Raw genomic sequence first — 14,452 nt, 5'->3', positions numbered from 1 at the left:
CCCTTCTGCCTTCCATCTGTGGAGTCTGAGGTTTTATACCCAAACCTCAGCCCCTGAGTGGACCCAGGATTGAGATTCTGATAGGCAGTTCCCACCTCAGAGGAACTCAGGCCTTGCCAGGAATGTTCCACCCACAGTCACCTTCATTAGCTTAGCATTACGAGAGCTGATAATTATTATGGTAAATACACTATCGCAACCTTGCCATCATGCCTCCTTGATATCTTTTGACTTTTTATGAGCCTGAGGTCTTCTCCCTGTCCTTCTGGGGCTAAGGCAAGATGACGTGCTCATTTGCTCATTTATGTATAGCACCTTTACATTCTTCCTTCATTCATGTATAGCACCTTTAAATGAGTCTTTTCTGTGCTAGGCAATGTCTAGGTGCTGGAGAGGCATCTGTGAAAAAGATAAAATCACTGCTTTCAGGGAACTTTCAGGCTGGAGAAAGGTGACAAGGCAAGTATAAAAAAGTAAGATAATTTCAAGTGACATTAAGGTCTGTGAAGAAAATACAACTGGGTGATGGCTGAAGGGAACTTTAGATAAAATGGCAGGGAAATGCTCTCTGAGGTGGAATATTTGAAACCAGAAGGAATTGACTGTAGGACTATACAAAGTTGCTCTGTAGCCACCAGCTACATAAGGTTATGGAGCACTTGAACTGTGGCTGGTTTGTATTGAGATGTGCTGTAAGTGTAAAAAACACACTCAATTTCAAAAACTTACTATAAAGAACCCTAAAATATCTCCTTGATTCTTTTTTTTTTTTTTTTCTGTTGGCTACAGGTTGAGATGATCATATTTTGGACATACTGAATTAAATGAAATACATTATTTATTTTTACCTTTTTCTTCTTTAAAAACGTACCAAGTAGTAAATTAAAAATTACGATGTGTCTTGTATGTGTGGCTTGTATTATAGTTCTACTGGACGGCAGGGATCTCAGGGGGGAAAAGCATCCTAAGTAGAGAGAATGGCAAAAGCACAGTGTCCTGAGGTGGGAACTGAGGGATGCTGGGGGCAGTGAGCCAGAGAGAGCGGCAGAAATAGGAATGGACCAAATCCAGTAGGATCTTGGTGTTGATTCTGTAAGGAGGTGGATTTTAATTCAAGCATCAGGGGGAAGCCGTTTTAAGCAAGGAAGTGGCTTGGTCTGAACTATGTTTTAGCGGACCCCTGTGGCTACTGAGTGGGGAACCCACTGTGGGTGGGCCAGATGCAGGAAGAATCCTGGGTTCCAACACTGTCGAAGCCACACGAATTTGTGGCCCCGCCCTCCCCTGGGACTCAGTCTCCTCCCAGCCCGGTAGGCTAGGGGGCTCCGCCGGCGGTTCTCCCGCTCCAGCAGCAGCGTCCGCGGGCGGCCGCCGGCGGCAGGGGGCGCCTCCTCGATGACTCGGCGCTCGGCTGGCCAGGCTCCGGCGCGGCTCCCGCTCGATTGGTCGGGTCGGGGCGGGCCCGAGCGCCGCTGGCCGGCGCCATTGAGGAGCCGGGAGAGGAAGCGCCGCGCAGTGCCGGGCTAGGCGGGCGGCCCCGGACACAGACAGGTACGGGCCGAGGCGGGGCGGCGCCGGGCGGCGGACAGGGTCGGAGACCGCAGGTGGGCCATGGGCACGTTGTCTGTCGCCCCGGCTCCGCTTCGGCCCCGGGGCCCGGGCCTGCCTGAGGGGAGCGCGCCGCTGGGAGCCAGGCGTCCGGCCCTCTCGCTGTCTGAGCTCCTCCGGGGGCTCTGGGGCGTCCGCGCTCCCGACGGCCCCGAGCCCGCCGCCTTCATGGGGACCCCCCTGCATCCAAGCCCCCGCGGGCACCCCAGGGACTGACAGGCTGGGAGCTGCCTGGCTTCTCGGCACCCCGGCGGCGTCCTTGTCCTGCGAGCCCGAGTCCCCACCGGACCCGGCACCCTTTCCGGGGTCCGGCAGCCTGGGGCCGGGGGACTGGGGGCGGTGTCAACCCGCGTCTCCCCGCCTGAGCCGCGGTCTCGTGAGGGACCCCAGTGTGCGAGCCCCCGTGCCTCACGCCCAAGAATCGGGGCGCTGGTCAGTTCTCCAGAGTGTTTTAACCACCCGCCAGCCTTCTGGGGTCACGGTCTGGGATGGGGACATCAGGCCTCAAACCAGCCTTTACCCCCGCTCCCCGGGGTCACGCCTAAGCTGAATCCCTGCTTTCAGGTGCGGAACCCCAGCCACCAGGCGCAGTTTCCTCCGGCCTTTATCTGGGAGGTGGGGTCTCCGTTCCCTGGAGCCCACCGGGTGGAGGAAGGGCTGTGGGACCCTCGCCTTCAGGGCAGTCCCATTCCTGTGGGGCCCGAGGCCTGGCACCCGCCCCCTCTGGTCCCTTATTCTCCCCGGCTCCCACGGCGCTCAGGCCCGGCCGGCTTGGGGGAGCAGCGCCCTGGTCCCTTTGCCAGTCCTTCCTACTCCCGGCTTTGGCCGCCCCTCGAGGGAGGGGCCTGGCTCAAGGTCATGCCCGGCTGTCTGCCCGCCCGTGGGCTGAGCACTGATCCCCAGTGTCACCTACCCCACCGATTAGGGGAGGTCAGGTGCGAATTGATGCCAGGCGGCTGCCTGGAAGCCCTGGTGGACCCCAGTGTAAACACTTCGGGATTCTAGCCAGTCTGGGGGCCCTTCCTGACACCGGATTCCTTAAGGGAACCCTTGAAGTGCCTTCAAGCCTGGATTAGATGCTTAGCTGAGCTAATAGATTCCTTCAGGCTTGAGTCTTAATTTACTGACCAGGGCATTTACAGTTCTTCTCACCCCATCTTTTCCTTGATCTGTATTTTGCATTCTTCCACCTTCAGGGGAGGTAGGTTAGGGCCTGATCTTGTGTGCAAACTGACAGTTGTTTCCCTCTACTGGGAGAGTATTTGTCGTTGGCACTTGAGAGAGAGTTTGTTGGCATTTTAGGGGTGAAGTCAATGGCATTAACTTCAAAAATAAAGAGGACTCTGATTTTGGCTCCCTGCCTAAGTGTGTTTGGAGTCTACACAGTAATACTAGAATAAGTCAGGTTCACATTTTGTTTTCACAGATTTACTTGTTTGAAGTTATAATATACAAATGTTTCTTTTACCAGACTGTTAAACATTTCTTATTTTTAAGAATTTGTTCTTGTAACCTCTCCTTTAAATAAATGTATCCAGTAGTCTCTAGCAAATTCTTAGTTTTACACAAAATATGGCTTAAAAAAATCTTTGGAAAGAAATCAGTATTTCATCAAATGCTGTTTATTTACTTGTTTATTTTTACTGTCACTGATAGCAAATAAAAATGAATCTTGCTGGAAGTGCAAGACACTGTTGACAAAAGTTGGTCTCTCCTGGAGGTTCAGTTAACTCTTTTTTTTTTTTTTAAAGATTTTATTTATTTATTTGACAGAGAGAGATAGCGAGAGCAGGAACAGAAGCAGGGGGAGTGGGAGAGGGAGGAGCAGGGAGCCCGATGCGGGACTCGATCCCAGGACCCTGGGACCATGACCTGAGCCGAAGGCAGACACTTAAAGACTGAGCCACCCAGGCGCCCCGGTTCAGTTAACTCTTAACAGGGCCTTGTGTTTTGGGTCTTTGTTGGGTGGTAGCCTTTCATTTGGGATAAGTGTATCTTCTGGCACTAAGATGAATCACTGGGGGTGGGGCAGAGTGCCTGAAAAGGATCCTGAAAGGGCTGGTTCCAAGTGGGACACATGCCATAGCAAATCTGGAGTGTCCAGCATGGTGGGCTGGTGTCTGATGTGCTTGGCCCAGAGCAAGATTTGGAACTCACAGTTCTAACTGGGATCTGCCAGCTAGCTGAGCAATTTCAGAACACATTTAAACTTTTATGTCTCAAGTTCCCTCACGTTAACGTTTTACAATACTAAAAGTAACCTGTATATTTTTTGCAGTGCTAATAAACACAGTTTTCTTATAGGTAATGGTAAAGCAGTACTGAATGTAAATACTGTAGCTGGAACCAGAGGATTTCTTGTATTTGTATTACTGACTAAGATAGTTCATTGTATCAGCATCATCTGGTGCCTGGGTTCCTGTAATGCAGTTCCGGAACATTGAAGAAGAGTGATAAACCCCCGCCTTCTCCCTTTCATTTATGCTATTTTATGAATGATCTTGATGGACAAATTTGCACAATTGAATTAGGGAAGGCTTAAAGAGGATCATTGTAGAATATGAAGTTCATTGAAATCTCTTAGGACATTTTTGCCTTAGTCTAGGACAGGGTTTTTCTTTCTTTCTTTTTTTTAAGGACAAGGTTTTTCAACCTCGGCCCTCTTGACATTTGGGCTGGATGATTCTTTGCCATGGAGGAGCTGTCTTGTGCATTGTAGGATGTTTAGCTGTTTCCATGGTCTCTACTCACAAGATACCGGTAGCAGCCCCCAGTCACGATAATAAAAAATGTGTCTAGACATTGCCCAGTTACACTTGGATGAGCACCTCTGACCAGGACAGTCTAATGCCAAGGTGAATTACTAAAGGCAAGCAGTTTAATGATCAGTTACATCGAAAGGATAGACAACTTGGAATTATAGGTATGTTTTGGTATATTTTAAGTGACCATTCCTTGTAGCTGTGTCAGAACGTAGATGTGTTAGTTTGATCCTCTGCTAACAAGGCATCTTACAGTGCTGGTCACCCCATCTTTTCTTAAATCTATGCTTTGCATTCGTCCACTTTTAGGGAAGGTAGAGTAGGAAATCAGCTTAGAAAAGCATTTGGTTTTCTGTTGATTTCCTTTTTTTTTTCCTTTTTCTTTCATAGATTCTTCTATGACCATGAGAGAGAGAAGTAAAGAATGATCCATGATTTTTAAACACCTTATCTTGAGGATATAGTCATGTTGGAAGGTCTTGTAGCCTGGGTTCTCAATACCTATCTGGGAAAATACGTCAATAACCTGAACACTGATCAGCTGTCTGTTGCGCTTCTGAAAGGTGAGTACATGTATCTCTTTTTGGTAAAGAATTTCAATTTTTTTAATATTCATTTTGTTGCACTGGGAATGGTAAAACATAATGCCCAGACGGCTTTGTACTAAGTATGTGTAAAAGGAAATACGTTCTCCCCCATGACGCTGATTATTATTACGGGGCAACTTAAGTATGTAGCTGTATTGCTATGGATTTTAGGGAACTACTAAATATTAAAAAGAAAAAGGCTATACTGCTGGTGACTGTGCTTTATCCCAGTTAATTTTTTAGCTTTATGAAGCTTTATGGAGGTGGCCATGATGTAATGACAGTGGCGTTGGCTTTGGCTTCAAATCCTGTTGTGTTACTCATTAGCTATGTGAACAAGCGATTGAAATTCCGAGCCTTAGTTTCTTTAGGAAAAGCAGGTAAGGGGCACCTGGGTGGCTCAGACGGTTAAGCGTCTGCCTTTGGCTCAGGTCATGATCCCAGGGTTGTGGGATCGAGCCCCACATTGGGCTCCCTGCTCAGTGGGGAGTCTGCTTCTCCCTCTCCCTCTGCCTCTCCCCCTACTCATGCTGTCTCTCACTCTCTCTCTCAAATAAATAAATAAAATCTTAGGGATGCCTAGGTGGCTCAGTCATTAAGCGTCTGCCTTCGGCTCAGGTCATGATCCCGGGGCCCTGGGATCGAACCCCGCGTCGGGCTCCCTGCTCGGCGGGAAGCGTGCTTCTCCCTCTCCCACTCTCCCTGCTTGTGTTCCCTCTTCTGTCAAATAAATAAAAAATAAAATCTTTAAAAAAAAAAAAAGAAGCTTTTAAAAATAAATAAATAAAAATCTTAAAATAAATAAATAAAATCTTAAAGGAAAAAAAAAAAGAAAAAGCGGATAATATACCTCTCCAGGGTTGCTGTAAGGCTCAAATGGATCAAATGGAATGACATTTAAAGCTCCTGTCCTGCTGGTGTATAAGAGACACCAAGTTGAAGCTTTAAAATACGTTACTGTGGGGTCTTTGATAGAATAAAGCTTGAGACACTTCAGCCTTTACAGGCCTATCCTTGGTAAATGCCTATACGTGATTTAATGCAGTGCAGGGAACTGGTGTGAGGATTGGAAAGCCGCTTTTTTTTTTTTTTTTTTTTCCTTCTCGTTTTAATGTAAGTTCTCTTCGCTCAGCTCAAAATGGAATGCTTGAACAAATCTAGAGAAAGGAGGTAGTCTGCAAGCATGTAGCAGCCCAGAAAATGGAAAGGAGATCTCAGGTACGGCTGGAAGCTCACCTTCCTGGGGGTGTGGGTTTTGGCAAGTAGACCAGGACAGGTTAGTGGAGATGGCGCTGGTACAGATTGTGGTGGAGTCTGTGAGAATAGGGTGCCCATGGCTCATTTGTCCCCAGAAATATTGTTTCCAGGTTTTTCTGACCCATCTAAACCAGTAAAAGGATTGTGGCAGCCATAGGCTGTTGGGAGCTCTCCGCTCGCCCCTCCAACTCTCCTCCTTTCATTGGAAACAGAAGTAGGTTTTTTCTTCATCTCTAGCTTCTGTCCTGACCTTTCCCTCCTGTCCTTAGAAGGGAGCTGCTAAGGGCCAGGTGAAAGCGACCAGTCTGCCGGGGAAGAGGGTGTGTTCAAAGGACGAGGGTAGCGTCAAGGTTACCTCTTTGGTCACTTACTGAAGTTCTCATACATGCTGTGAAGCTACCCAGGTCGCACAGGGCAGGTGTCAGGGCCGAGAAAGGCAAGTGCAGACCATAACCTTGTTAATAAAAGAGCTTGAAAGATCAAGAGTGATACGGTAAGAGGATGTTTGCCAAAGAAATGAATAAATAGGAATTTGTGTTATCTGATACATCACGGACTCTATACTAAACAGATTTCTAATCTGTTTTAGAATATATCTCATAATGACAACTGTGTGTATCTGTCTGATGCTTCAAAGTGCTTTTCTGTGCTTCCTGTTTAAAAAATACTCTCTTTGCAGAATAGAAAAATAATGTTTCTTTCATAGCCAGTGTTCGTGTGGTGCCCCATCCTTATGGATTCAAAGCATACCACAATGCTTGGCTAGGAAAGTGTTGGAGCAGTGAACATTGCAGTTATAGTTAAGCAGTGTTTGGAGGCAGAGGGTCCTGTATAGGCACAAGAAAGTTATTTCAGTCCATCTGCAGATATTTAGTGTCTGAGATGCTCTGGGAGATGCCAAGAAGACGGGGATAGTGGCCAAGAGTATGAATTTTATAGCCAGACTGTTTTTTTGTTTGTTTGTTTCGTTTCACAGAAAGAGAGAGAAAGAGAAAGCAGGGGTGGTGGTGGTGGTGGTCGTGGTGCAGACGGAGAGAGGATCTTAAGCAGGCTCAACAGCCAGTGCAGAGCCCAACTTGGGGCTTGATCTCATGACCCTGAGATCATGACCTGAGCCGACATCAAAGAGTGAGAGGCTTAACTGACTGAGCCACCCAGGTGCCCTAGTCAAACTGGTTTTGAATCCCATTTACCATTAACTTGGGCACATTATTCCAGTTCTTCGTGAATTCTCAAATTCTTCCTTTCTGCAAGTTGGAGAGAATATTAACTGTCTCATAAGGTTCTGAGGACTAGAATTAATGTAGGTCAGAGAGGTTAAAACCATTCTAGCAGATAGTGGGCCCTCACTCAGTCATCATCCCCCTTTGTCATGATCATCAGCATATGATTGGCTTGGGTTGGACTTCAGGGGTGCACACATACTAAAAGTAATAAAAACGCAAAGTAGCATACAAGTGTCGAAGGAGAGAGAACTTATATATGATTTTATTTGTTCAGTCTCTCAGCAAACACCAATGAGCGCCTGCTTTGGGTATGGCTCTGTGTTAGGGACTGATAACAAAAAAGGGGGGACAGTAGAAGATACCAGGATTTCAGGCATAGGGTCTGAGCCTGGTCTCACCACTTAATAGCTGTTTGTGACTGTGAGCAAGTTACTTAAGCCTCCTCTTGCCACTTGAGATCAGACAGACCTGGTACGAACTCTAGGACTACCACCTATCAGCTCGGTGACTTTTTTATTTTTTTGGAAGATTATTTATTTATTTATTTATTTGACAGAGAGAGAGCACAAGCAGGGGGAGCAGCAGAGGGAGCTGCAGGGGAGAGGGAGAAGCAGACTCCCTGCTGAGCAGGGAGCCTGATACGGGGCTCGATCCCAGGACCCCAGGATCATGACCTGAGCCGAAGGCAGACACTTAACTGACTGAGCCACCCGGGCATCCTACCTCTGTGATTTTTAAGCAGATTGCTTACCTCTACACCTAATTTTCCTCACCTCAGAGTGGAGAAGATAATAGTATTTCCTCATATTATTGAGAGGCTTAGATGAGATGATGGAGATAAGTGCTCAGCACTAGTACAATCTCACTAAATGATTGCTGTTCCTATTACTCCACCTCGGTAGTCCCTGCCCTTGGACACCTCTTAACTTGTTAGCCATGCCAGGGGGTATATATTGTTCCACTAGAGATGCGGGCACGGTGCGGGGGGGGGGGGGGAGGGGGGAGGTGCAAAGCAGGGGAGTCATTCACCCTGTTGGGAGAACTCTGGGGAGGCTATGATGGAGGGAGCTGAGCAGGAGTTCGGCAGGCGGCGCGGGGCAGGTCACCATGTTCCAGGTGGAGTGCAGCTTGTGAGTACAGGCAGAGGGCAGAAAACTCGCAGGGCATGTTCGGGATGGTTTGGGGCCAGAAGATAGCAGCTGCCAGTGTCACATCAGGGGGCCTGAACTTCGGGCTGCGGGCCTATCTATATTTGTGGCCCAGCACTTAGGGCCCCCCTCCTTTTTGTTCCTATCAGCTCTGCACCTCAGGCTGGCTTTCTAAGTGATGCAGAGCCGTGGGAAGAGAGGTCAGCAGTTATCAGTGCTGACCGAAAAGCCACCAGCCTCTAGATGTACCCCAGTTCTAGGGACTTTGCTTCTTGCTCGGCTAAGCTGAAGCATTTTGGGAGGAGACGTCCAGGAATAAGCCTGCACGTTATCTGCCTGGAAAGAAACGAAGAGCGTTATCATTTATAAAGTCCTCACCTACTCTGGGTCCCTTGAGGGACCTTTCCCAGCAGGGCCAAGTGTGGGTGCATATTTGAGTGGGTGGGGAATCAGCGAGCCTTCCGTCCGGAACCACCGACAGACCGGCCGCTGCTGCTTGTTTCTGACGTGCTGGAGGCTGCCCTTTCTTTTTGTCCTTTCCCCAGCTTCTTCTCCTTCCTAGAGCACCTCTTTCGCTCCCCGCACTTCAGCATTAATTTTCCCTGGCGTGGGCTGCCTACTGTTCCTTCCACTTCCCCAAGGTGCACAGCAGCCAAGGAAACCTAGTGCTGTCTGCCTTTGTGACGAATTTGGGTATTGAAAAATAGGGCAAATGATTCAAATTGCAAATGATGCTTTTCAAAAGAAGAAACCATATGCTTTCCCCCTTTAAGTCAGTTTCAACTGTTGAGGAACATGTTTCATGTCCCCCCCCCCCCCCCACCAAGATCATTTACTCCCCAAATGTGGAAGTAGAGTTGTTTCTGGGCTCTCGGGGGTTATTAACGTCTCCTTTTGGTTAGTCTTAAGCTATGGGAGGACCCACATGGGGACACATGTTCCTGCAAACGTCTAAAACATAAGCTGGTTGCATTTGCTCAGCATCTGCCAAGCTGCTAGATTTGAGTATTTTAGAAGCCAATTACCCACAAGTCTTGAACAGTCATTTAAAGGAAAAAAATAATTGTTTCTCGCATTAGTTTGTCTTTGGCTGGCTTGCCTCTCTTCTGAGTTCCTGTACCAGTGGTTCCTGGGTGGTTGTCTGTACTCCCTGTTCTCAGAAATTGCCTTAAGTTGTGCAAACAGTTTTGTAGAATTATGGCTGTTTCCTCTGCCCTTTAGGATGGGGACCCTGCCTTCTCTTTTCATATTCCCAGTGGCCAGCACAATGCCTGCTAGAGGTTGGGGAGTGGTATGTCAGTGTGGACGCATGACTTCCACAGCTGGGAGAGTGAGAGCAAGGCAGAGAGCCTTGGCCGTTCAGAGACATCTCGAACCTCTAGGTTTAAGTTCTGTAAAAGCTGGCTCTGAAAAGGACCTTCAGCGGTGGTTTGTTCTTTGCTTTCGGACAGGTGATTAAGCCTGCAAGCCAGGAGAGAACTGGTCTCTCCAGAAGGGAGAGTAGAATTCCTTTTGATGACCAATTTTATTGAACTCTTCATGGGCTCTCAGATGTTGCGTACAGTAGACCCATTTGTTGGGGGGTGGGTGGGTTGCCGGAGCTTGTTAAAAATTGCAGATTTCTGTGTTTCAATCCCAGCGATGTCTCGCAGGGGGCCCTGGAGCCTGCATTTCTTCCCAGCTGACTCAGATGTTAATGGTTGTCTAGTGAATATTCACCTAAACTAGGGGTCTGCAAACTGGCTAGTGGACCAAATCCAAACTGAGAATGGCTTTTATATTTTTAAAGCCTTGTAAAAAAAAAAACAACAAAAAAACACCAGAGAGAATATACAACAGATACCGTAAAGCTTGAAATATGTACTGTCTGGCTTATTATAGAAAAAGATTCCTGCCTACACCCTTCACCTGCTGGTGAGCTTCAGCTGTCAGAGTGGGGTGGTCAGGAAACTAGTGTAGACAGAGAACACAGGCTGGTTGCAGTGCTGCTCCTGGCTTTTTCTGGCCGGGCTGAGCTGTAAAACTTGCCCTTTAACCTTCCAAGATTTGCACACAGTAGGTGCCTACTGCCTGTGTTGGGTGAACATTTCATGCTATTGTTTTTATTTTTCAGGTGCTGTTGAGTTGGAAAATTTGCCCTTAAAGAAAGATGCCTTGAAAGAGCTGGAATTACCGTTTGAAGTCAAAGCTGGTGTGTGGAACTCCGCAGGAGAGGGAGGCAGTCTTCCACTGCTTCTTCCACTGCTTGGGACAGGAAAACCCAGAGCCCTTGGGTTTGGTTCTGTTTGAGCAGGAAGAGGCAGGATAGGAAATAGGGAGTTTAGATCAGTCCTTGAGCGTGGCCTTTTCTGTCAGGATGACCTTGGGGCAGCAGTGGGGAGGTCAGGTGTTTCCCAGACCCACTGAATCAGAACCAAGGGAGTGTCATTGAACCTGTATGTTTCATAAGCACCACAGGTGATTCTTAACGTTTCCTGAAGTGTGAGAACTTCTGTCCTAGATACGGGGGTGGGGGGTGGTCTTATTTTTGGGGAATTCATAATATTACTGAGAGATAGTTTATTGAATGAAAGGTGGGCTCTGGAACAGTGTGCTTGGGCGTATATTCCATATCTGCTGTCACACCCCAAGGTGGTGTGGCCTTGGGGAAGTTCCCTCACTGCTCTGTGTGTTTCTCAGTCTTTAAGAGGAGGTGATAATCATTGTACCTATATCAGAGGGTTGTGGAGAGGAATACATGAGTTAATGCATTAAAATTACTCGAACAATGCCTAGCACACTCAGTAGAGGTTTGCAGTTATGATAGGAGTTCTGCAGTTACTAGATTTGGTGAGGAAACAAGAATTGTCCTGGAATAAAAATATTCTTTGTTGGGGTGCTCGGCTGGCTCAGTCAGTGGAGCCTGCTACTCTTGATCTCGGGGTTGTGAGTTCGAGCCCCATGTTGGGTGTAAAGATTACTTAAAAATAAAGTCTTAAAATTCCTTGTTAAATGACCGTGTATAAAATTAGTCCCTATTCAGACACCCCATCATCATTCAATAATACCTGTTGATGTCAGTCTTTCCATTATTTTTGGGTACTTATATTACAGTACAATGCAAGTACAATGCAAGTCAGTTGCTAGGTGGAGTAGGATAGAAATCTTGCAAAAGATTTAGGCTTTCTTGAAGTCAGTTCAAGTGATGGGTGAACTGCCAGGATCACAGGCAAAGACACTGACAAATTAGAATCTGAAAGAAGCTCAGAAATGATGATACTGAGGGTACTTCCACAGATTATTATTTGAATATCAAAGGATTAGGAGAGGCTCTTGGGGAACACTGATGAAGTTTCTTAATATTTTTGCAAAAATGACTCTATTTGTACTTGTTCCGCAAAAATTAAATGAAATGTAACAGAGGTTATATTTTGCTGTCACCTAATTTATCAAACATGCCTCTTCCCCCAGTAATTTAGGTTAGAATTGCAACTGCGCACCAATTATTATTAAACTCTTTGTGGTGAAAATTTGTATTCGGTTTCAGTTATAATATAAACTATTAAATAGAAAATCTTACTTTAATTTTTCTAGATAAAATTCAAATTAAAATGTTTTTGATTATTTGTTGCCACATTTCTTAATTTATTACTGGATTACACAGTCGATCACTTGGTGTTAATATTCTCTTATCTTCAACAGACCAATTCCACTTGAATTCTAGATCTTAGAGGGTAGCAATTGATAACATGTTTTTCTTTCAGAGGGAACATATTAGTTGGGCCATGTGGATCTTCGAGAGATCCTTTAGGACAGTTCAGATATTCTTATGCATTATTCTTTAGTGGTGACTTGCCTCTTATTAATTGAATTTAAAGAAGACCTGTGTCCTGGGAGCCTCGGCTAGAAATGGTAGGACTTGGGAAATCAGTATCATGGTTCTAGCAGGTTTCTCGTTAGTCCGGGTTCTCATGAAGAATCAGGATTCTTCCTTGATAGAGTGCCACAGTAGTTCTGTGACCCATGTTTCAGTTGGTATGTTCAAGACTGGACATGCTGTAAGTAAGTCCAGTAATTCCCAAGAAGTGCTCCTCAACCAGCCCATGAATAACGAGCAAGAAATGAGTTTCGTGCTCATGGGCTTGTGCAGGGGCCGTGGGGAGAAAGACACCCCAAGGAAGTTTAAGATGTAGTTCAGTTGGGGAAGAGGCACCTCGTGGAGGAGAGCTGTTGCATTTGATAGGGCCAAGTCACACTGGGCTTTTTCTTTTTTAAAGATTTTATTTGAGAGAGAGAGAGAAATAGCGACAGAAAGCACAAGCAGGGAAGGAGAGGGAAGCAGGCTCCCCGCCAAGCGGGGGGCCTGACACGGGGCTCGATCCCAGGACCCCGGCATCATGACCTGAGTCGAAGGCAGATGCTTAACCTAACACTGAGCCACCAGGCGCCTCCACCCTGGGCTTTTGCATCTTTTACTTTATTTTGCCTCGTTCTTAGAGATCTCAGCCTGCTAACTTTCTGTTTCCCATGTACGAGAACCTGCTGCCTGTTTTCTTAGATTAAAAACTAAATGGTAAAAGTTCTTATGCTTCTTATACAAAACTAAAAGAATACAGAAAAATAGAAGTAAAAATGTGTATCAGCACTTGACAAGACTTTGCTTTTCCCAGGCCTGATTGGGAAGGTAACTCTTCAGATTCCCTTTTATCGCCCCCACGTGGACCCTTGGGTGATCTCCATCTCCAGCCTTCACTTAATCGGATCCCCTGAAAAGCTAGAGGATTTCAATGATGAGAAGGAGAAGCTCTTGGAGAGGGAGCGCAAGAAGGCTCTGCTTCAAGCCCTGGAGGACAGATGGAAGGCAAGGCACACCCCCTCGGCCACCAGACCAGCTGCGGTGAGACAGATGAAATGAGCAGAGCACTGGATTCGGCTAACTCCGGCTCTTTCCTTTGTAGAATGAACGTCAGCAGAAGGGGGAATCCTACTGGTATTCAGTTACTGCCTCCGTAGTTACGAGAATTGTGGAGAATATTGAAGTAAGTCCTCCTGACTTTTATAAAGTATGAACATGACAGGGACTTCTCAGGCTTAACTGTGTTGCGCTTCTTAGTACCTTGTTTTTCATGGGTTCAACTGGAATGGGGTGTACAGAGCCTTGGCCGACTGCTCAGGTGTGCCCTCTTCTAGGCAGTACCAAAGGAAAACCTGAAAAGCAAGTCTCCAGCTCTGGGCAGACACAGGTTTTTCTTGCGTCAGCTTGTGTGAGTAGGAGTTTTCCTTTCATATTTCGCTTTGTTTTTGAACATTGGACTCTTACTTGCTAAAAGGATGTATCTCCTAAGAAGCTGGGTCACCTAAACCTTCATGACTGATCATTTCAGGGCATTTCACTTCACCTCTCTGTCTCGGTTTCTTCATCTGTAATGTGAGAGAGGTTGAATACGTGGTTTCCGGTTGATTACATAGTGAATTGTGAGCAGCCCACGGAGGTGTTTAATCTCTCACTGATGGATCTGGTGGCGGTTTGAGGAGTTACAGTGACAGGGCTGTTGGCCACGTTTTCTGCTTTAATTACAGTTTTGTTTCATCCTCAAAAACTAGATCAGGGTCCACACTCATTTTTATGAGTGCCGCAAGAGTGAGCCTGTACGTAGTACCTCCGGGGTTTTCTTGCAGTGTCAAGATGACACAGGCTAAATGGTTTCAAGGTATACTACTGCCCCCCAAAATGCAGTCGGAGGTTGTTGGTTTCATAACTGTCGTTACGTTGACAAAGAGATTGGTGCATTTGAGGTGAGTGCTTTGAATTCTGTTTCAGGCAATTGTATTTTTTTTTTTTTTAGCTGTCATTGATTTTAAATAATTCATCATCATTATTTTTA

At 46.6% G+C, this 14,452-nt stretch overlaps 1 protein-coding gene across 6 annotated transcripts in view; it reads left to right on the top strand.

The window, feature by feature from the left end:
- The first annotated feature begins 1,447 nt into the window (after window positions 1–1,447).
- VPS13D (vacuolar protein sorting 13 homolog D) overlaps window positions 1,448–14,452 on the top strand; it is a 246,078-nt gene continuing 233,073 nt past the window's right edge. For all 6 annotated transcript variants that reach the window (XM_045898674.3, XM_045898673.3, XM_045898671.3 and 3 more), the window contains exons 1-5: window positions 1,448–1,551; window positions 4,761–4,933; window positions 10,702–10,779; window positions 13,238–13,428; window positions 13,526–13,606. In XM_045898674.3, coding sequence (XP_045754630.1) covers window positions 4,837–4,933; window positions 10,702–10,779; window positions 13,238–13,428; window positions 13,526–13,606 — 447 coding nt within the window. In that variant the 5' untranslated portion in view covers window positions 1,448–1,551; window positions 4,761–4,836. The remainder of the gene's footprint in view (window positions 1,552–4,760; window positions 4,934–10,701; window positions 10,780–13,237; window positions 13,429–13,525; window positions 13,607–14,452) is intronic.

The sequence above is a fragment of the Mirounga angustirostris genome, unplaced genomic scaffold (genome assembly GCF_029215605.1).
Source record: "Mirounga angustirostris isolate CCGP_5_RB_7025 unplaced genomic scaffold, mMirAng1.0.hap1 SCAF_4, whole genome shotgun sequence".
NCBI classification, from domain to species: domain Eukaryota; kingdom Metazoa; phylum Chordata; class Mammalia; order Carnivora; family Phocidae; genus Mirounga; species Mirounga angustirostris.
Note: the sequence above shows the minus strand (reverse complement) of the source record. Positions and strands in the feature narration are given on the sequence as shown.